Here is a 23,750-nt window from a genome sequence, read left to right on the forward strand (position 1 = left end):
TCTACAGATGAGTGAAGGTGCTCCTACAAAGTCAAGCTTAACTGTTACCACGATCGTTACCGTAACGATGATGTGCTGCACATTCCAGGGTAGCCAGTGGGCATTACCCCCTCTCACCAGTCTTCTTTTGCTTCCTCCCTAGGCAATCTGTGGACTTAACCACAAAGAAATTCAGACTAAAACAATCGTGTATTGAAACCAAATTGCCCAAACATTCTTAAATTGATCAGTGAATGCTAATCATTTGTCCCAAAAAGAACGTGTGTGTGTGTGTGTGTGTGGGTGTGTGTGTGTGTGTGTGTGCATGCACACTCATGGGCTGGTACTGGATTTGAACTCAGGAACTGGAACTTGGCTGCTCAAGGCTAGCCCAACTCCATTTCTAGCTTTTTGTTGGTTAAGTGGAGTTGAGGAGTTAGGAGGAGTCAAGGCCCATGAGCCTTCCTGTCCCAGGCTGACTTTGAACCGTAATCCTCATATCTCAGGGTCCCGAATAGTAGGATTATAGTTGTGAGTCATAGGTGCCTGGCAGATCATTTCTTTTTTGCTCATTTCCTTATGCCATATAGCAAGAAAGGAATTCTCTATATAACAAAAAAAATTAAGTATTATCATTTTCTATATTTTAGACACTGAAAAACAAACATTCAAAAGGGTTAATTTTTATAGAATTCATAGGATATAAGATAGCTAAAATTACCAATAGAGTTGTCTCTCCTCTGATATCTAGAAAGCTATTTTACAATATGGAAAACAAACCAAGTTTTATGTGAGTCTAATTAATCTCATAAAGATTTATCTGTTTTACTATATCTTCCTACTATCTTTTAATATCTGCTTTAATGGGTTTTCCTGTGTGATAGATGCATCACATTTTCAAGGTGATAAAGTATGCTGAGTGATGTGTAAGTTGTTTTTAAAATATTAAAATTAGTTAGACCTTGATACTCAGTAGAATTGTTCATCCAACTAAGGACAAACGAGTTATCACACAATCAGACTGACTATCTTACACTATGGGACAGTTCCATGTCCATGGTACCTGCTCTGATTTTTTTTTCCCATCAAATGAAGGAATTCACGAGCTTCAGCCCATATTTACAGTGATTATGGCAGGACGAAATGGGTGATGTAATTAAGTTGTCCATGCCCGTCTTAACAGATGGTGGCCACACATACTGGAAGCATTCTGTGAAGGAAGTGATGTGATCCGAACCTCATCACCCACATATGTGATGGACATAGAGAAGAACCACGTGATAGGAAGAAGGCTCCTGTCCTGAGGATATTTATTCAGTGCAGTGGGGAAGCACAGTTTGAGGGGTGAATGCTATAGTAGCGTATGAACTCTTTGCTCTATAGGTAAAAAAGAGGGTCACAAGGAGATTTCTTTTTTGAAGGTCAACCATGGCTTGACTACTTGGTGATCGTGGCAGTCTTTAATTTTACTCCCGCCATTCCAATTTGATTCTACCTCTTGATACGTGTCTCAAAGTATTAATGAAAGAAATCAAGATTGGCAAGGCTGCAGAAACACTTTCATTCTCTATCGCATGCAGCAGAATGCTTGATACTTTAAAAATATCTATCTTTCTAATAGCTTTTAAGTGATCCCTCCTTACACCCCTCCTCGCCCATCCTGCAATTTACTAAAATCTCACTAATTCAGAAGCCTGTTCCCAAGTTAAAATTTTTCCTAAATGTAAACTATTATTGTAGATATAATTTTTTTGTGCCAGCTGTGGGCCTTGAACTCAGGGCCTGAGCACTGTCCTTGGACTTTCTCAAGTCTAGAGCTCTACTACTTGAGCCTCAGCACCACTTCAGGCTTTTTTCTTTGTATGTGGTACCAAGGAATCGAACCCGGGTCTTTGTGCATGCTAGGCAAGCACTCTACCACTAGGCTAAACTCCCGGCCCTGTAGATATAATTTTAAAAAGTGTACACATTAGTGTTTCTTTGCAGAAAGTATGTAACGAAAACAGACATGTCACAACAGGACTATTCTAAATCTCTTTCCTAAACTTAGTGGTTACATCATTATAACTTTTTACTGAAAAAAACACATAGTTACAAATTCTTTGATATGTTTGGTTAAGATTATATTTTAACTTATGACCTTTGGAAGAATCCAAAAATAGAGCATGTTAAAATAATCATACTCCACAACCAACTATGGTTTGTAAAAGAAAAAGGAGCTGTAAGTTTATGATGTATAATACAGTCTATCACATTAATTCATTAACAAAAAAAATTCAGTAGGTTTTCAGTTAAATTAAGCCTTATTCTTGGGGTTGATAGAACTTAGAAAACTGGGAATACAAAGGGACTTTCAAATTTTAAACCAACCACTACATCAGAGACGGGCAAGAGTACATATGATAATCTTCTTTTCAGTTATATTCTAAGCGGTCTGATTATGGGAAAAAGACACCAAGCTGACTTAACAGCTGTGTTCATTAGAAACATAAAGATAAATATTTTATCCTTTGTGAAAGAGATGAAGATAAACATACAGAAATAGAAAATATCCAACTAAAATTCTATAAGTAATTATAAGGATTCTAAAACAATTTCTAATCAATAAGCATAGTTTAAATCAATAGTGAGAATGTAAATCAAGTATGGAACTACTTGATAAAAATACTAAATATTCCCTAAGAAAGAAAATAATAAACTTTTAGTACATTCAGAGTTAAACCACCCTTCCAATTGCAAAGAGCAAGTGCTATACAGGTGATACGTTTTCCCAAATAACTTCAAGGACTTGGTACAACAAACAATCAAAACTCCAGTAGCAGGACTTAGCAGTAAAACTTCAATAATACAGAACTTGCTAACTATAGATAAACCCTTGGTTCAATCTCCAGCATAAAAAAGAATTTAAGAACTCAGCAGAATTTTTTTTTTGCCAGTCCTGGGCTTGAGCTCAGGGCCTGAGCACTGTCCTTGGACTTTCTCAAGGCTAGAGCTCTACCACTTGAGCCTCAGCACCACTGCCGGCTTTTTTCTATGTATGTGGTACCGAGGAATCGAACCTTGGTCTTCGTGGATGCTAGGCAAGCACTCTACCACCAGGCCAAACTCCCGGCCCCAAGCAGCAGAATTTTTTAAATGGAAAAGATAGTTCTAAATCTACTTTGAAAGGAAAGAGTAATGTGTAGGATAATCAGATCTTATAAAATATCCATTTTTATTAAAGCAATTAAGGGCATGCATAAGAAATGAAAGCCAGATTCAGTAACATGGATTCTGATATCTAAACACAAACACTTCAAAAACCATTGGGAAAGGATCATCTAATGAAGAATAATGGTAATGATACCTCTGTGGGAAAGAGGGAAATCTCTCGGTTCAACTTATCTCTTCATGCCAAAATTAACTGTACATGAATCAGACAGTAAAAATAAAATCCAACAAATATGCAGATAAATATAAATCTCTTTGTGGGTTGAACAAGACATTTTCATTTCAAAAATTAAATAATGCAAACCACTGGCTATGTAAAGATGTTTGACTGGAGATATGAGTCTCACAGACTTTCTTGCTTAGCCTGGCTTCCTCTCAGATCTCAGCCTCCTAACTTGCTAGGATTACAGGTATGATCAATGGTCCCTTTTAAAAGAATCACATTGCATGTCCAAATTATCTTTACATCTGAGTTAATGGCATTCAAATTAAGAACATGTAATAGTCAAGCTTTAGTAGCATAATATTATACATTCGGTGGGAATTCAGGATATTATATTGATCAGCTTCACTTCTAGTAATATGCTAAATATAGGCTAATGAAGGAAGTAATCTTCCAGAGATTTCTGGTTGAATAATAGCTACAAAACAAGTTTTATTTCTTCCTGAAACAGCCTGGAAGTAGGATTCAATAAATGACTTGCCATTTCACCAACTGGTACTTTTCTACTTACATCAAAAAAAAGGTTTGAGTATTATTTCAGATACTTTGTGTTCTTGATGGCATTGCACAACTGTAATGATTTTTGCAAGTGTTCTGACATTGGGCCTCATAATAAAAGAATGAAATGTATTTGGTGCTGTCAGCATCCTTTTGAAGTGTGTGTGTATGTGTGTGTGTGTATTTGTTGCTTTGTGAGCGTGTATGTGTGAGTATGCGTGTGTGTGTGTGTGTGTGTGTGTGTGTGTGTGTGTCCTCCCTATAAAGTATTCCTTTTGAAGTTCAGAGCTTTGGCAGAGAAAGCCTGAGTTTGGTGGGTGTAACTTTTGAATGCATTAAACAGCAGCTTTAATCTTGGGTTATGATTGACACCATATAAAATGCAAACTATTTCTTTGTTCTCCAGTACACAATGGAAGATGTGTGAGTATCTGTGGTACTGGCTGTGCACGCACACATGTATATGCGTGTGTTATTTGCTCAATGTGAGACAGAGGTTTGCAAAGTTCAACTGAAGACAGCTAATGAATTTGACACCCTTCAAGCTGTCTTACTAAGGAGCAATTCTAATGACAAGCCAATGACACATACACTAAAGGAATGTGACAAGTCTCAGTTGGGACAACCGCCACTGATGAGGAGACTGAGGAGAACAAGCTGCACAGACCCCTGGTGATCAGGGTAAGGACCTGGAGAGTCTCAGGCGTGGGTCACACTTGCCTATCACCTCTAAAGACCATCCATAGGTCAAAGTGATGATAAAAATGCCCAGATCAAATTAGATGATTACACAGACACAAGGTTATCTGAGAAAATTTCTTTTAATTTCTCCTTTCCAATAATTGTTTTCTTGAGGGTTTTTTTAGGGGGATGGAGTTGTAGGCTTTTAACTTTGGTTAATATACCTAAGGAATGACCACTGATGGAACTGAAGCTGCCCACAAAGATTCACACAAGTGAAAGAATGCGCTTGATGCATCATTTCCTCCAAAGAGTACACGTTCATCACTCACAAGGCCTCCACCCTGTCCATAACAACAACAAAATCACTGAAGTCACTGTATTGCCTTGTGAACCTTCAGCCATCGGAAAGAAAAAGGCACACAACTGTTCACAAATCACATGAAGCTTACAACCTGCTTTCAAATTCATATAGCCTTATTTCCATCCCACATACCTGGATGAGTTTCTCCCTCCTAAAACTTTGCGTTGAATGCTTTTCTCCATTGTGATTATTTAATCATTTTCTTTGCTTGTTTGTCCTATCATGTCTCATGTACTAAAGAGTTACTGTGTATCATGAAGAAAAGATCCTTATGGCCCCTGATCTCAAAGTGCCAACACTAAATGAGAAACAGAAAAGAAAATAGGTGCAGTCCACTGCCGTATTAATAACTACATGCAAGTTATTCCACATTGTAGTGGCATGCAGTAAATAAATGTTTGTCATTACTCAGACAAGTCTTCAGATGAAGAGAAGTTCAGCAGAGCTAGTCTGAGTGGCTCTCCTTCACCCTGTGAAGCCAGGGTTGGCTTCCGCTATTGATCAGCCTCAGATCTTTACCACGTGACTTTTCTGGGGCCCAGTTGGAAGGGGCAGCAGATTCCTTGGGGCATGCTTTGCTCATGACAGCTTACAATGCATAAAATCCAAACCAATGCACACACGCAGGTTTTACATAATGTCTGCCAACATTTTCGGAGCTGAAGCAAGTCCCGTTGTCAAGCCTCATGCCAGTGGAGTGAGAACATTTCTTCCAACCACTCTACTGCACTATAAGGTCACAGTCATATAATAGAGGGAGGGCATGAAAAATTGGCAAAATAATCCAATCCACTAAACAAATTATGACAATAAAGCAGGATAAGTGGTATGAGAGGTCTGGTCAAGGTGTAGAGAAAGTACAGTGAGCTATTTCAGAGGAGGGATTTATTTGTCAGTATTTAACCAGAGAAACAGAGATAGTAGGTTCAATAAATGATGCATTGATGGAAGATGTGCTAGACAGATGGATGGTGGAATGGAAGATATTCATTACAGTGATTTGGCAGTACATGGTTGGACAGCAGGTTAAGTTGCTGTTAAGGTTAAGGTCTTTTCTCTGCTGCTATTGCTGGACCTTGAAGTCAACAGTAGTAGTCAAGGGAAAAGGCTCACACCTGAAATCCTTGCTATTTAGGGAGCTGAAATCTGAGGCTTGCATCTCAAAGCCAGCCCAGGCAGAAAAGTCCTTGAGACTCTTATTTCTAATTGACTGCCTAAAAGCTAGAAGTGGAGCTGTGGCTTGGGTAGCAGAGAACCAACTTTGAGCGGGGCCGGGGGTAGGGGGGAAGCAAAAGGGAAGCACCCAGGCCCTGAGTTCAACTCCAATACAAGAAGGCAGACAGGCAGGCAAAATGAAGGGAAAAAAAGGAAGAGAGAGAAAAGAGAAAGAAGAAAGGGAAAGAGAGAAAGGAAGAAAAGGAGGGAAGGAAGGAAGGAAGGAAGGAAGGAAGGAAGGAAGGAAGGAAGGAAGGAAGGAAAGGAGGGAGGGAGGGAGGGAGGGAGGGAGAAGAGGAGAGGAAAGGGAAGAACAGAAAAGACAGGAAATGGTAAAGTAAGAGAAATCAAAGGCAAGCTAGATCCCACAAATACCATCTGGAAGCTCTGGAGGATGAACTGAAATGGTTGTAAGTTCTTGTCCCCACTGCCTCTCTATAAGACTACTGTGATTTGGGTGACAAATCAAAACATATATCTGGCCCAGATTCCAGAGAAGCTCTGGGAGGATTGGGGAAAGCAGAACAGCTATAGGCCCAAGCTATGAGTCACATCAGCAGAGGAGCTTCAGAAAATTAGCAGCAAAGCACTTGAGCTGCAGAAGGATTGTGTTTGCAACTTCTTTCAAGGATTTTCCAAGTGGACCACTCAAAATTCTTTTCAAATGCATTATGGGAAATGTAGTTGAGTCTAACAAGTTTAACATGTTACCCAGCCATCACAAGATCCTCATAATTCATCTTCTAATGGGAATAAACTAAGATATGTTTCAGCAATCTCACACTTGTAATTCTAGCTACTCAGGAGGCTCAGATCTGAGAATCACAATTGTTTGAAGCCATATTAGTCAGACAAATCCTTGAGACTGACTTACAATTAATTATCAAAAAGCACAAGGTAGCAGTGTGGCTCAAGGGATAGAAAATCAGCTGGGAGGAGGAAAACAGTAGGACCCAGAGGCCCTAAGTTCAAACCCTAGTACCAACACACACACTCACACACATACAAGTAAAATAAGTTTTCAGGGTAGCTGATATTTAAACTGGACCTTTACAGATGACCATTAGGTATGGGGGGTGAAAAATAACAACTTAGTAGAAGACACAAATCACAAGAAAGATATACCTCAGAAATAGGCAAAGGCCAATGTCCAAAGCCACAAGGAACATGACTGTGGTCAAAGTAGACACCAGAATAGAGTTAGGGCTATTACCGGTAAAGAAAAAATTAGATCTTTGTAATTGTTTACCTTTTGTTCCACCATGGTACAAAATCTGATTATTTTTTCCTTTTGGTGAGAGTTGTTTATATATAGTTAGAAGATATATCATCTACTTGCCAGCTACCAGCTGGCATTTTCTTATTGTCATATTCAGAGAAGATTCTCTTTTACTAACCTTGAAGTGCAATGGAATCCCAGTTCTTTACTATAATAAACTCAGATTCCTTTGTGCAACTTACAAGATGCAATCTTTCAAATGTCTGTTTCTTACCTTGTAATCCACACTGTCCCCATCAAGTCTGCTATTACAGTCTCCCTCAGAAATGACTTTCCCTCCATGTCCTAACCCAATGGAAAGAGGCCCTGCAAATCCTTCCAAGTTCTAGTTCCCCATCCCATATCCGCCATCCCCTTTCCACTGATTTGTCATCTATGCTGCCTTTGAATTCCTAGGACTCACAAAATCCCAAATCCCACGGCAGTAGATCCTGTACTATTCTTTGTTTCATCTGTAAGTATATCATTCAAACCTGATCATTACTTCTTTCCAAGCAGATGCCCGTCTCATGCTTCTCTCCTGAACCTTCCATGGTATAATTCCCTGTTAAATAACTAACACTGTCTTCTCTTAGAGAGAGAGGGCTTGCTGCTTTGGGCATCACAGGTGTTTTGTTTTTCTTTTTTTTAATGCCATGTTTATAGCATCTTTGTGCTTCCTGTGTTACTGAGGTGATATCCTCTCCTCAGTCATATTCATAGCTAAACAGTATTTCTGAGCATCTATGTATGTGTGTATGTGTGTGTGTGTGTGTGTGTGTGTGTGTGTGTGTTCAACACATTGATGTTAATCCAATCCCAGAAAGATCCAGAGAAAATAAACCTTAGTGGGACATGAAAATGACTGGAGTTTTACAGGGGAGGAAAGAGCAGAGAGGAAATAGAGAGGAAATAGAAAGCATGGCTTTGAGGAATTGCTAGAAAGTTAAGGTGTAAAGGGCATTAGGTTCAGGTACCTGAGAGACGAGTCAGAGCTAGCTGTAGCTGGGTCTGTAAATGCAGGAGGAACTTGTGAGCCATTTTATGTGGAAGGAAAGGGGAACTTTCCATGGGCTCTAAGCCATGGACTGTTATGACCATAGTTCAGTGTTAAACAACTGAGCCTGGACTGCATAACAGGGCAAAGATTAGAGGACAGGGCAATTCCTTTCCAGACCAGGAATTCTAAGTCAAGACAGCATAGATGGGGAGAATTAGATGCATTCTGGATAAAATATTATTCAACGGACTCTCATTTTCCCTCTGGCCAGTTTTATTCATGTGCATTCTTGTCCATATGTATGTTTATCCATCAAGTTGTACTTTGGTTATAGAATTAAAAATTGACACAAGGCTGGGCATGATGGTTCATGCCTGCAATCCTAGCAATAAGGAGTGGGGGTGGGGCATAATTATAAGAATCACCACCCAGAGCCTGTTCTTGGAAGAAAGGAAACTTCCCTGTTGGAAAAACTAAAGCAAATATGGAGAGTGGTAGACTGCCTGCCTAACAAACATGAGGGCCTGAGTTCAAATTCTAGTATCTCCACAAGACCAAAAAAAAGTTATAAGGTTTATTTTTTAGTTAGATACTGAGTGCCTGTGTGCATGTAGTTCAAGAATATTCATTGAGCTGAACACTGACAGATACTTTTCTTTAAGAATTGATGCTTTAGGGGAAAAACAAGATAACTTGGAGGGGATGGGGGAGGGGAAGGGGGACAAAAACTTGAGAAGAGGTATCAAGATTCAAGAAATAAGGTAGCCACCACCTGACAAATGTAACTATAATCCCTCAATACATTATCCTCAATTAAAAAAATCCTCAACAAAAAGAATTGATGATTTACTCTAAAAGTTTAATGTTTGAAAAAATCAACCCAACATTATTCATGTCTTGAGCTAATTCCTTTTAACTTTTGAAAATCTTTATTGATCAAAATCCACAAATGCCTTAAAAAAAAAAAACACTTTTACTGTTGCGTTTTGGGGGGGGGGGGGCGAAATGGCTTCAAGCAGCCTGTTGGAAGCATATGACTTTGTTCTGCACCATTGCTCTCCTGTCCTGAAACCAGGATGCAGTTCCCTAACTCTGCCCCTTACCCCGGTGTATTTATACTTAGGCATTGCATTCAAGGACATGATGAAGGACAGCCGGACACTCCTTTCAGTCTCTCAGAAGTTAGGGCAGATAGATGAATGTTTGGCTAGTCAGTGCAAGCAAAGAATTTGTGACCTCTGTCCTCTACATCTCCTCTCTGCCCCACCTCCTTTTGCATTGACTTTTGCATTGCTTCCTGTTAAATCTAGACTATTAGCTATTTTCCTAATTCCCAACTTTTATGCCTCTTATTTGTGTTGCTCCACTTTCCATTTAGCATCCAAACAAATAATTCACATTATCATTGAGGGCAAGGTATTAACTCATAACTTTGTCTATTTTCTCTCTCCAACTAGGCTTAAACCATTTCATAATGGGTTTGGCTGTCTTTTTCACTGGAGCATTCTCCTATGCTTCCTCTTCAATTTTTTATTTCACCCTGGGGTTCTGGTATTGGTCCAACTCTCATTTTTCACCCTCAATTCTCTTCCTAGCTAAACTTAACACACTGCAATGTAGCTAACTGCTTTCTAGACTTGGAATATCTGCCTGCAGGCATCACAAGCTCAGTTTATTCTCAGTGGAATAAAATATCTTCCCCTTCCAACCACTTTTTGGTTGGAAGCATCACCATTTGCTAAACTGTCCATGTTGGAGGCATCGGAATGATCTTCATCTCAGTTTTCTTCATCCTTCCTATTCACTTTTCCACATCTAGACTGTAATCTTGAACCCCTCTCCTCTCTCTATAGCCATAGCCTAGGCAGAATGGAATAGTGAAAAAGCTAGACTTCACGTTGATCTTTACTACTGACTGGGCCTTTCTTGATCTCCGATGTCCTCAGTCCCTCAATGGTGTAGAATGGGTAATGATTTTGATTTACTAGATTGTTCTGAGGGTTGAGTGGTTTACTCTTGTGTAGAATATCTCATATATGACTGACAACTCCATGACATACAAGAACTTCCCTCATCAGCCTCATCACCTCTTTCCTATACCACAGTTCCTCCAGTGCCTTTTCCTCTAGATGCTTCCCTGTTCTCAGTGCGGGCTCCATACTGAGACCAGAATTCTTTCTAACATCCCCCAACCTTTCACAGCTTCTTGCCAAAATCTTCAGCATGGAAATGCAAAGCCCTTTTCTCATCCAACTCCAGCCTATTTCCTGCCTTGTCTCCGTTACCCCTGAGACCTCTACTTACTTGCAAAATGTGACTTAATCATGTTTTTTGTGCATTGGATGCATATACCTTAAAGATAGTAACATATTGAATAGAAATAGAGAAGCTGAAGCAATGCTTCATGTCTGTCCCTGCTATATAAAACAATCAAATTTGCGAGAGTTAAGCAAAGTTAAACTACAATTTATTAGAAGCTGATTTAAGGAAATGTGTGTGGCATTTATTAGCATTTACTGTTCCATTTTTGATATCAGGCAGAGGTTGGAATGGATAAGAATGGAAGTTGCTTAAGATCTCTGGAAGAGGTGAGGATATGTTAGGATATGCAGGATATGTCAGAAGTGAAGAAAGTCAACCCTTGAAACCATGGTACCACTGACTAAAACAAAAGAGAACAGTGCTCTGAATCCTGATTCTTGTTTCCAAGGAAGCTGGATTTTGCCAAGACACCATAAAATCACTCTCCTCTCCCCCTTGCCCTCACTTCTCAATGTCTTATCTGTCCATTTCGTCTTCCATGTCCAGTCCTACCTGCCTGCAATTTGCCAACATACATATTCATGAACAGTAATGAAAGGAAATACATAATTTTATCACTTTGTATTCTGAGCACCAATGCAAGAAGTGCTTCAAAGTTAAATACACGCACAGACACACACACACACACACATACACACACACACATACACACATGAAAATAATCTTATTCCATCTGAAGGAATGTGTAAAGTCCTGAAATCCAAGAACAGGACCTTCCTGGCCTTGCTGTCCCGCCCATGTTCTAGCTAATGGCTCAATAACTACTTCTCAGAGGCCTTGATAAATATTTCACAAATAGTATGAAATAGCTGTCAACTACTGGGACCAGGCAATGTAACAAGAATGCTTCATAGAGAAATCTAGCCATTAAACAAATATTTAGAAACTCTCTACTATATCCTATACCCTGTTCCACCATGGGGATAAATTAGATCAAATCCATGCTTCTAAGCAACTTAGGTTTGAATGGATGAAATATAAACAAGTTCATCTTTTTTTTCTTCAAAAAGTAAATAACAATTTCAGGAAACCATGTAGAAAGAAATATAACTCTTGAATCACCTGATGGGTTCTATAAGAGCTCTTAATATATTGTGATGGTTTCCTAACCATCTACTGTAGACCATTGGAGTATCTTTCATTTCTGTGATATACTTAACATGAATCTCCAACTCATTTTCCAGATAGGCAGTATGCTCAGATTTACCTATGATCAGATTGACCTTTATTCATACCATATTAAGACCACAGGTTTTAATGTATGGCATGCTATTTACTATTGAGGTTTGCCTACAACGAGCTAAGAGGAGCATCCAAGTGCACAAAATGCTTCCTGTTTAGGGTGCTTAGATTTCCATCGAGTTAAGTTGTGTGCTTCTCTGATTATAGCAGTTTGAAGAGGTAAGAAAGTAGTTCCTTTGCATACAATTGCCTTACCAACAGTAAGCATATGCTTGGTCTATTTTTCATGCAAGTATTAATACTTAGTTTATGGATATTCACCTGTGGCCATCTCAGGATTTCTCATCTGCCTGAGAATGACCCTTGGCAAACATTAGACCAAAGAGGTGACCATTCAATAAGAAAGGTGTTGTTTTCTAAGTTATAAGAGTTCACAGGCCAAAGCCAGTTATATTATCATCTGGGCCACTTGTGGTAATCCATTTTCTTAGGAAACCATTTGCTTTCTTCATTTTTTTTCTTCAATGGACAGAGTTTTCGAAAGTTGCTTTCAATTCCTGCAAGCTTTTGTTATTACTCTATAGACTCATGCTACCTCTTGAATTTATCTGGAACCTATTTTCAAGTGGCTTGTAGGAGTTCTAAGTACTCTATGGTTTATTATTTATACCTACTTATGGATACATTATCAAGTTAAGGCATGTTTTCCAATTATTCTCACTAATTATTCCTCCATATGCCTCATTTGTCTTTATAAACATCTCCATTTTGAAACTGAATACATTGTCCAAAGCTTGTGGAAGAAATATCTATTTGGATATTTGGAATGAGGACCCTTATCTCTGGGTGGGAGAAACCCACTGCTTGTTGCTAGTGGGGTGTGACGTAGAGGTTTGTGTGCTCACCCAAGTTGCTCTTGCTACAATTTCTTAGATTACCATCAAATTTATTCTTCAGCAACACTGCTGAGGTTTTGACTTTAAACCAACTGTCACGTTTTATGTTTCAAGGAATGACTTATTATTCTGGTGTCCTTTGGCTTTGGATATTTATTTCCCCAAGGCAAAAGGGAGCCATAGGGTCTGGAGGAACAGGATTGTTCAATTTTTCCATTTAGTTGCTGATTCCCGCTGCTCATTTTGTACAAGGCTCACTTCCTTTCTCAGAGACCACTGCTTTACCTCCAATAGAAACACAGCACCAATAGAAACCCTGTTGACAAGTTCCAGACAGAGGAACTTCGTGTGTTTGGCAGAATAAAAGAAAGTCCAGTCATAAAACTCATGTGTTTATCAACTTCACTGAGCAACTACTATGCCTCATGTATTTTGCATGCCAGAAACCATTGCTGTGTATGTACTTCCCAAATATTCTGAGTATGTTTCCATCTTTCATTTTAACATGATATCTTCCTTACGTTAAACTTGGCAAACCTTGACATCTGAAACTAGCAGCTAAATAAGTGGTCTTGTTTTTGATGCCTCTACATTGCAGGATTTTAGAATGCGGATCTGAGAGGCATAGATTTCTGTAGTTGTCCCATCCTTCCTCAAAGAAAGAATCTGTTCTGCAGAGACCTTGCATTCTCTGCAGTCCTCATATTATACACTTCTATTGAAATGGTACTTTTTATTACTTTTGCAATGTAAATGTCAAAATGCAAAGACAAGGCACAGGAGACAGAAAACAGTTGGAGTCATTAATGCTGCATTTGAAAATGTATCCTTTCATTCTGAAAATTGCCTTTAACAGAAATAAATGCACATGTAATTTACTTTTATGAATTGTTTTAGGAAGCTCAAATCCAGAAAGGTCAGGAAACTTGCCGATTCTTGGTTCCCTACCAACATTTCCACATCACAGCATTTTCCTGGATTTTTTTCCCTCACCAAGTTTGCATTATTAGACCAAAGTTTATTTTATATACTTAACAACATCTAGTTGAGTCAAGGTCTGGTGGCTCATACCTATGATCTTAGCCACTAAGGAGGCTGAGATCTAAGAAACTTGGTTCAAAGCCAAACTTGGCAGACAAATCTGACAGACTTATATCTCCAATTAACTAGCAAATGAAAGTGTGGCTAGAGTGGTAGAGTGCCATTTCTTGAGCAGGAAAAATCAAGCAAGAATGCAAGAATCAGCGTGAAAACATCTTTTTTTGATATAGAGGGCATGAAACAAAGGTTTTGCTGTTGTTCTTTGTTAATTACTGGTATTTTGAAAAGTATCCTCTATAAACTTAGATTACTAATGATAAGGACAATTTAAAACTCTTATCATAAATTACCTTAAATAATAATAATAGAAGTAGAAGGAGGAGGAGGAGGAGGAGGAGGAGGAGGAGGAGGAGGAGGAGGAGAAGGATGACTGCCAAAGTGCTTAGTCCAGCCTTAATCTACTTTTGGAGTCCAGTTGAAAAGTAATTGTTCATTAAGTGTTCATTAATTTTTTTCTAGCTTCTTAAGTTGTTACTGTCACATTAGAAAAGTCTGGGATTCCTTACACTAACGGCTCTTTAAAGGCTATGGCTTCCTAGGGTGTGTGAACCAGCCTGGTTCACATGGTGAAGGCCCTGAGCTACTCTTTCGGGTCCATAGACAGAGTTCTCAAGCCCCGTCATTATTTCATTTGTGTAGGTAACTCAACTAAATTTTCTTCACCTGATGCTTTGCAGCTATGTCAGTACCAGTACCAGCTGGACTTGAACTTCAGTTGTTGTGTGGGGGCGCAAACGAGTGGCTAAATACGAAAAGTTCTTAGAATTCAAAACAGAATTGCTTGAAAAAAATTTTCCAAGTTATCATCTGCATCAACCAGTGCCGGACTTGGAATAACATCTTTTTTCATGTATTTGAAAAGGAAACTGTATAAAGGTTTTTGGGTTTGTTTGTTTTTTTTTAATATGAAATGATTCTTTCCCTATATTTCCACTGGTAATGTAAATTTGTTCCTTTGTTTATAAAGTAGAGAAAGACAATTGGAGGGAATTAGAAATGTAATAACTAATTCAATATGTATTGGGGGGGGTCAAAGAATTACTACACAATATGAAATTTTATTATGAATAATATGATTTCTTTCTATTCACTCATCTTTATAAGCCCAAGGTAGCTCATGCAATTGGTGGATATAAGCCCTCAGTTTGTCATTCTGGAGTTGGACAAGAACTAAACTCTGTCATTTTGGAGAGTTGGGACAAGAACTAAGCTCCTACCTCCGTTTGTTTCTCCTTATATATGCCTCTAGACTAAAAAGAAGTAGAGTATAAAATATTTAATGGATTGTTTCCATTCCAGCCATTACTACTATGGATCCATAATTCATTTTGCTGTAGGAATAACCCCATAGAATGCAACACTGGCTTCTAATGTGAAGCATATACTTATAATAGGTAAATGCATTATCATTAGATATTAATACTCGGTTCATGGTTTAGTCCCTATTAAAAACTGCGATGAAGTATGCAGAATAGATCTCTATGTGTGAGCAGTGTTTTTACCCTTTTCTAATCAACCAAAACTATGCTAGATGTCCATGGAATCATTCCACTTTTTATTAAAATTTGCACTGTCCAAACACACCCAGTTTCATTAGAAGCTATTCACTGGCTTTAAAACAAATTAGCATTTGTCGCCCTCATTTAACTGCAGGGCAAAGAAAGACACAGAGAGGTCAAGAGCCTTCTGCCCTAGCACTCAGCACAAGTCACTAGGGGATGAATGTCACACACTATTTTCCTAAGGTCTCTCTGGTTCTAAGCTCATTTACATGATGCTTTTTCTACTTCAAAAGAATGCATTTGATTTTATATGATATAATTCCCTGGCAAGGTCATTCATTTTCATGTCTTCACTCCATAACTTTCATATGTTCTTTTAATGTAAGGATCTACAAAAGTGGAGTTGTTTCAGTGACAAGGTTCTTGTTTCAAGACTTGACCTTGGGTGACTAAGCAGGCCTTCTTACTGCCATCCAGAAATTGGCTCTCCTTTGCTTTTTTCTTTTCACAGTCCAATGGATATACTTAACAAAATCACTGTGATGAAGAGATTAAAGATTCCTCATTCCCCAAACACTCCACAAAAAGATCTCCATTCCCTTATCTGGGGACCAAGACCAAGTTCAGGGATTCAGACAGTAAGATACTGGGAGTATCACAAATCATTAGGGTTCCTACTCGTCTGTTCTACTAATGCTTTGAGTCCAGCTTTTTATTACTAGAATACACTGTTATGCTGATGCAGGGCAAAAGTGACCTAGATCTGTTTCATTCTGTGCTGCATCTCCGTCCACACTGAAGGTGCTCTTGATTTCTGTTCCTCACACACCTCCTGATGTGCCTGTGCCTTAGCTTGGGCTGTTGGATGGTTGTTGACTCCATAGCTTTCTCTGTGTATGTTTTAACTCGCTATTCCACTTGGCTAGTATGTATGGAATTCTTTTAGTTCCAATAAACAGAAGTGCCATGTATATTTCCCTGGGTAATCACATGTGCCAAGCCCAGAGAATATAATAAGACAGGAAGCTGATTTTCTTATTTTTTGAAAAAGATCACCTCTTTGGCCTTTTGAGGCAGGTGGTCCTGTGCTGATTGGATTTCAGTGTAACCAAAACAACCTTCACATTGCCCGCTTCCTCTACATGTCCTGTTTCTGTTGAATTCTGCTCTGATTTATGAGCCCTGGTGTGCACTAGTTAAAATGTTTACAAGTTCTCTAATCTTTGTACCCTGTGTCTATGATCTAGGATGAGGCTAAGGGTCTTGACCTTGTCACTTTTCCTGAGAACAAGGGGAGAGGAGCAGATGAATCCAACTGTGAATTCAGTGTCCCAGAAAAGACAGGCAAAGATTGTTCTGAGCACACTGACCTAATCCAAATCTTTCAGGAATCACCCACAACGTTGGCTGATAGCTGAAAAGGAAATTGTGAAATAGGTTTTGCTATGAAAAATATAAGAAAGAGGTAACTGAGTTGCTTCTGTTTCTTTTTTTTTTTTAAAGATGATAATTAGGAGAACTAACACCAGCCGGGCTTGAGTGAATGCAAACAAGACCCCTGTAGGCAGCACAGAGTATCCGTGTAAAAATATGCCTAGACAACATTAGTTGTCAGAGAAGATTATTTCGACTTAGTGAGTCTGCAGGAGCCCCTTTGCTCTACTATTAAGCATTTGACTGAAAGAGAGAGAGAGAGAGAGAGAGAGAGAGAGAGAGAGAGAGAGAGAGAGAGAGAGAGAGAGAGAGAGAGAGAGAGAGAGAGAGAGAGAGAGAGAGAGAGAGAGAGGAGAGAGCGCGCATTAGTGAACAGCCACTGTGGCATTGATGTTTGAGCGTACTTCTGAACTGGCTTTTGTTGAGACTATCAGTGTAGAAAGCATGCGCTGTCCCAAATCCGCTGCTACTATGAGAAATGAGGATCTGCTTTTAAGGTATGTTGTGGTGTCCTTTGTTTTTAATGTGTGCTTTGCTAGTTTCTAGAGCTGGCTGAGACAAGAATCATGCCCTGAATCAAGTAGTTTTCTTATCATAAAAGAGAAAGGGATGGGGGGGGGGCAGGAATCTAAACAGAGAGAGGGAAATGAAATCAATTCCAAGAGATTGGGAGAGAGAGCAAGCAAGAAAAAGGCAAAAGACTGTTGTGAGCGAGTTCTATTTGTACTAGTTGCCTTTTGAAAGCAGATCATGTATTTGTCCGCTGCTGTTCGTGAGTGGCCAGTGGATGGTTTTAAGGACTCCAAATCTGGCTCTGGGTTTGTCTTTTTCCTTTGCAATGTCTAAGCCTCTTTCATTATTATGCACTCTGCATGGAATAATCACCGAAAAAGGAGCTGAGGAGACTCCATATTAGTCTTGCCTTCCAAATCCCGCTCTAATCTGGATCTAGCCTACCTAAATAGTCTTCCTGTGGTACCAGGTTTGGATCACTTTATCCTGCTTGCCAAAAATGTGTACCTGTTTGCAAACCTATGTTCATGCATGGCGTCCTGTGTCCCCATGTATGAAAAGCAAATGTTGTGTTTCTTGCATTTGGTGGTGGGGTTCTATCACATACCACGAATGCACCACCGACCTTTTGGAAAGATGAGAGAGAATTATGATGGAATTGGCTTCCTGCTTTGAAAAATGTAGTCTTTTGTTTATTTGCTAGCAGACATTGTAGCGATGAATACATCTTGGGGGCTGACAATGAGACCAGTTGAACAATGGAGCTGTCAAACTAGCTTAATGCATGTCTGGGGCTTTTATTATTATTATTATTTTTTTTTTCTCAACACCCTTTTTATCTCTTATAATCTTGTTTGTATAGACTATCCAGAATGACAAGCTTTTAGAACTGCTTGGTTGTGGTTTTACGCTTTAAAAAAAAATTGTATCTACTGATCATAGAGCTTTTTGCATTTTGCAGTTATGTTGGATGGATTAAGTTAGAGATTTATTGCTTACCTCTCTGTTAACTACGGAAAGAAAACTTATTGATTGAGAATCCTGGTAATACCATTATCATTCTGACAAATGCTTTACAATCATACCTGCTTCTACAGTATTTTAATACTTACGTTTTTAATATTTTGCCCATTTGGTGGACTAAGGAAATGTAGCATAAGAGAGAAGTCAAGAGAGTTTTTTTAAATGCTTAAGTACATTGCTATTTCTAGTCTCTAGCTTCGCTTTGGATTACCATGTAGATGAACAATTTAGAAATTCAAGAACAGGTGAGAACTTTTGTCCTTAAAATTTGATCACAAACTATTATGCTAGAGCTTATTAAGTTGTTAAGAAAAAGGTCTCAGTGGAATACAATTAATTTTGATGTATGCTGTATTCTGATAAAATGCATCTCTATGCAGGGCATATATTTCTTACATCCTCAGATATCTTTCGTTTTACAAGTGTTGGCTTCTAAGATGAAAACTGAGATTGTAGAAAAGGAATATTGAAAAATCTGTTTTAAACTTCTCAAATATTGAGAACACTTGTATTACTACATTAGATACTGAAGAATGTCTCTGGAATAGTAAATATTAATGATTGTCATAAAGATCATATTTCTAAGGTTGATTTCCTTGGTGAATATACATTTAGTTCATGTTTTAATGTTTTGCTTAGTAAGCTGCTGAGCCAATGCAATATCAAACTATATTAGTAAATTCATACAAAAAGGTTAAGGACCCAGTTCTAAAAATTAGAAGAGAATCTGAAGAATGGATTCCTTACAAGATTTTTTTAATGCAGTTACAAATATTTCCTGTTAATTTGGCTCAAATTAGTATTGTTCCCAGTAAATAAAGACAAATTACATTATTTGTTTTAAGAAGTATAGTTTATGAAACACATCTTTTTAAAGGGTTTGGGCATGGAATTTAATATTTTAAACTTAAATTGAGCTGCTATTGTTTAGTGGAGAATTATTTGCATGAATGTTACCATCTATATAGAACTGCCTCTCCACTGGAGTTTTCCATTGATAATATTTTCAGAACTTGGGTGCAATCTATGCAATGCAATAATATTTGTAAAGTTATCCATTGTGGATAGAATGGATTTTAAAGCATACTTGCTCTGTTCTTTTACCTCCAATGGGATCTGAATTGTTCCTTGCATTGGGCATACCAATAATTGCTTTTAGGATGAGCTCATCAAAGGTAATGAGTAAAGCTTCATATGTGAGACTAGCCAACTATTACAAGAACATTAAATCTGCTTCATGGGAATGTTTTTATTCAAATATAAAGACTGAAAGTCTGTGCGTGTGTGTGTGTGTGTGTGTATGTGTGTGTGTGTGTGTGTGTGTGTGTATGTATGTGTGTGTGTTTGTGTGTGTATCTAAGTGATTTGGGGGGAAAGTTATCTTCCATGTTTCCGAGCTGCTTGTGGAACCATAAAATAAAAATAAAGAAATTACTTGGAAACCTCCATGTTAATTTTTTTTACTAAATTTATCATTTGTGTAATTATGATCTATTCACTTTAATCTCAAGTGGTCACAGTTAGGTCCAGAAACAAGGGAAATTTCCTTTCACCTTTGCTTGCTTCTTCGGTTGTAGGAACCATTAACGGTTTCTAGAATTTAGAGGACTTTCACACACACCCTATTCCAGCACCCAAAATACTGATTTTTTTTGTTAACACAATTTTTAAAGAAGCTTTGACACTTCCAGAATTTAGTAAACTTGTCTCCATCTATTTCTACAATATTAACAATATAATATCACTATCATGTAATAAACTCTCTGGGTGATGATTCCCCTAGTAATGACCTAAACAAACATAAACATAAAATTTAATTCTAAGCCCATACCTGTAGAAAAGGAATAGTAAAATATTCAAATTGAGAAAATGGTTTCTTTCAATAGAAGGTAATTATTGCACCCTAAATCCCCTGACACATGAGCCCTGGGAATATTCACATACCACAGACTGAGATCTATCATGTCCATGTATTAAAATTCCTTTATTTGTTGAAATGAAACCTTACCATTTCTCTTTTTGAAAAATATATGCGTGAATACAATTGCAAAATATCCTCTGGAGACTGAGAAATAAAGGCGAGCATTGATTAATATTCATATCTGGAACTTTATAGCAAGTGAAGATTGTGCTTGAATACCTAGGAAGTCATTCAAAGAGTGAATCAATACTAATTATTGTAATCAGGGGGGTTAATTAGGTGAAAATGTAGCTGATGGAAAGTTCATTGCTTACAGTTCTGGAAGCATCCAGATTGATGAAAAAAAAAAAGGTAAGATGTAAAAGGAAGAGTATTATTCAGAATGATTACTTTGTATTTAAAGTGTCCAACTTTGTAGATGAAAAATGTGACTTGATCTTGTATAATTGTAGCCGTGAACAAATTAGAAATATCCAGCTCAGTTTTTGAATAGAGATTTGTGGAAAAGTTATTAACAGAATACAATTTGTTTGGTGGCATCTTCTGTTCTATGCTATTTATATTTCTATAAACAGTAACAATTTCAATTCTATTCAGTAATAATAAAGCTCGCGTGGATCATGTTTATCAGCCTTTCCTAACTTTTTACATTCTGTTAGTTCCTGAGGAGTTATTGGTCATGCAAGGGGTATCTGATTTCCTAAAAATATGCATTGCTTTTCTAATTGTTATTGGACTTGGAAGATTTTCTGAACAGAGACTTATATTCTGCAGGAAAGAGGAGGCAGTGGTTTGGAGTGGATTACAACTCATGACATTTAAGTCAGCTGATGTTGAGAAGAGGGTGACAGAAAAAGGAAGGCATGATGTGAGGCTTTATGTTGTGATCTATTCAGAATAAGGTATCCCAGATGTGGAGCACTTCCCCCTTCTAGTCACATGACACCAACCTATGAAATACAACAAAGATGGAAGGTAGACATATGGGAAAAGAAGGAGGATGGAAGGAGGGAGGGAGAGGAGGGGATTAGGGTTATTTGTTGTTAATCTTTAGTTTTGGTTTTGCGCCAGTCTTGGTATCAAACACAGGCCTGGGCACTGTCCTGAGCTTTTTTGCTCAAAGCTAGTGCTATTCCACTTGAGCCACAGCTCCATTTCCCACTTTTTGGAGAATAAATGGCAATAAGAGTCTCATGGATTTTCCTGCCTCAGCTGGCTACTCAGCCTCCTGAGTACCTAGGATTACAGGTGTGAGCTACTAGTGCATGACCTCTCTCTCCTTTTCTCTCTCTGTCTCTGTCTCTGTCTCTGTCTCTCTCCCTCTCCCTCTCCCTCTCCCTCTCCCTCTCCCTCTCCCTCTCCCTCTCCCTCCCTCTCTCTCTCTCTCTCTCTCTCTCTCTCTCTCTCTCTCTCTCTCTCTCTCTCTCTCTCTCTCTCTCTCTCTCTCTCTCTCTCCTCTCTCTCTCCCTCTCCCTCTCTCTCTCTCCCTCTCCCTCTCTCCCTCTCCCTCTCTCCCTCTCCCTCTCTCCCTCTCCCTCTCTCCCTCTCCCTCTCTCCCTCTCCCTCCTCTCTCCCTCTCCCTCCTCTCTCCCTCTCCCTCCTCTCTCCCTCCCCCCTCTCCCTCTTCCTCTCTCCCTCTCTCTTTCTTCCTTCTCCTTTCCCTCCCCTCTCTTTCTTTTTCTTCCTTTTTTTAAAATTTGTTTTGGAGAGAAAGGGATAGTACTTTTGAATGGCAGCTCAACTCAGAGTTAAGTACTGTTTGGCCCTGTTCTGGGGATGAGGTCTCTTCTGCTCCCAAGCCCACCTTTGTTTCACAGTAAGCTAGAAAAGATTCTCCCTTACAAGTGTGCACATTTCTGCAGCTTTCTCCCAACACATTTTCTTGTGCATGGAAACCATCCAAGTTAACAGGAAATGACATCTGCGGAAAGAGGGTGACACCAACCTAGAGTGACATGTATTTTGAGGGCAGCTTGAGCTCTTGCTACCTCTCCTCATTCCAAGTGGATCCACTCGTGATTGGCTGCAAAAGATCATGATGAATCATTCAAGTTTATGGAGCAAGGATGCCAGCCATGCCCCTAGAGGACAAGCAAAGCTAAAAATGTTTCTGTAAAATTATTCCATTCAACAAATTTTGTTGTTATGGTAAAGAAGAGTTTGTATAGTGGTGCTACATCTCTGATATTCACAGCCTTTTTTTACTTCATACAATTCTTGAGAAAGCTCACAGCTGCAATCAGTAACAATTCTGTGATGACATTTAGGCAGAGTGATGCTAACTTCTAGCAGGTGTGTGAATGCGGAACATGGTCACATGCCTTGTAAGTAGAAAGTGACCAGCGCTTTTTCCCTCCTGGAAAGCTGACCATTTTGTGCTATTTATCATGCCTCTGCTTGAGGTAAAGTCATAGGCCCATAGATGTATAGCTCATAGTGGAAGGGACTCAAACACTCAGCTAAATTCCTTCCATGGCCAGTGGAAAGTATAACTACTTAATCTTTGGAATTGTAACGCTATTTCTTCCTCTGGTGCAGCATTTCCATTGTAGACTTTGGTTGGGATGTGCCTTTTTACCAGTTAGAAAATTGTATATAATTAGCAAGAAACTATCACTAGAATCTGAGAGCAATCACTGGTCACTGTGCAATTTCCTGAATTTCAACTCTTAACCTTACTTACCTTTTGGTGTTAATTTTTGGGAGTGTGTTTATGTGTAGAACTAGAGAAAAATAAAATGGTGGAAAAGGACAAAGAATTAATGCAATAAGGAAGGGTACATATTTGAAAGCAGTATTTTTTTGCTTCTAAGTTCTAATAATTCCCTGCTGTGTGTTTACTTGTTCATTTTAGATTCCATGAAGTCTTTGAACTAAAAAGCATCTCATATCTCATTTCACTTGATCTTTCATCTGTACAGTGGAGACAGAAGTTGGAAGCAATAATGTAACACATTAAGGCATTATGAAATAAGTTGCCAAATATATGATATTGCAATCATAACCAATAAAACAATTATGTATATATATAAAAATGCACACTTGCACATTTATATGTATATATGAATCCACACATTTATATATGTGCACACATTTAGAGGGGAGAGAAAGAGAGAGTATGTGACCAGAAAAGGATGCAGTCTTCACCATCAAACATCATATAATACTTATGGGACCAAGAGTAACTGATAGATGCTGCTAGAGAGGCAGGTAGAGATACCTGAGGAAAAGTTGTCTTTAAAACATCTTCAGTCAATTTTTTTATGGAAACAAAGCAAAACAAAATTCTTACCTTATTCACTTTTCTCCCTCAAAGTCATTCACATCTCCTTGCCATATTTCTGTGCCATAGGATAAATGTAGCTATTAGCACTAATAGATACTTAAAAAAAATCTAGCAATTAGGTGACAGAAAACTTTGCACTCAC

At 38.5% G+C, this 23,750-nt stretch overlaps 1 protein-coding gene across 8 annotated transcripts in view; it reads left to right on the forward strand.

Moving 5' to 3' along the window:
• Celf2 (CUGBP Elav-like family member 2) overlaps window positions 1-23,750 on the forward strand; it is a 672,814-nt gene that overhangs the window by 383,181 nt on the left and 265,883 nt on the right. For 6 of the 8 annotated variants that reach the window (XM_090318877.1, XM_090318878.1, XM_090318881.1 and 3 more), the window contains exon 1: window positions 16,975-17,362. The exons of the other annotated variants lie outside the window; for them this stretch is intronic. In XM_090318877.1, the coding sequence (XP_090175003.1) occupies window positions 17,256-17,362 (107 nt within the window). In that variant the 5' untranslated portion in view covers window positions 16,975-17,255. Of the gene's footprint in view, window positions 1-16,974; window positions 17,363-23,750 lie in introns of those variants that run through there. 8 annotated transcript variants of the gene reach the window in all.

Source organism: Megascapheus bottae, chromosome 26, assembly GCF_031878675.1.
Source record: "Megascapheus bottae isolate mThoBot1 chromosome 26, mThoBot2.hap1, whole genome shotgun sequence".
In the NCBI taxonomy this organism is placed as follows: Eukaryota; Metazoa; Chordata; class Mammalia; order Rodentia; family Geomyidae; genus Megascapheus; species Megascapheus bottae.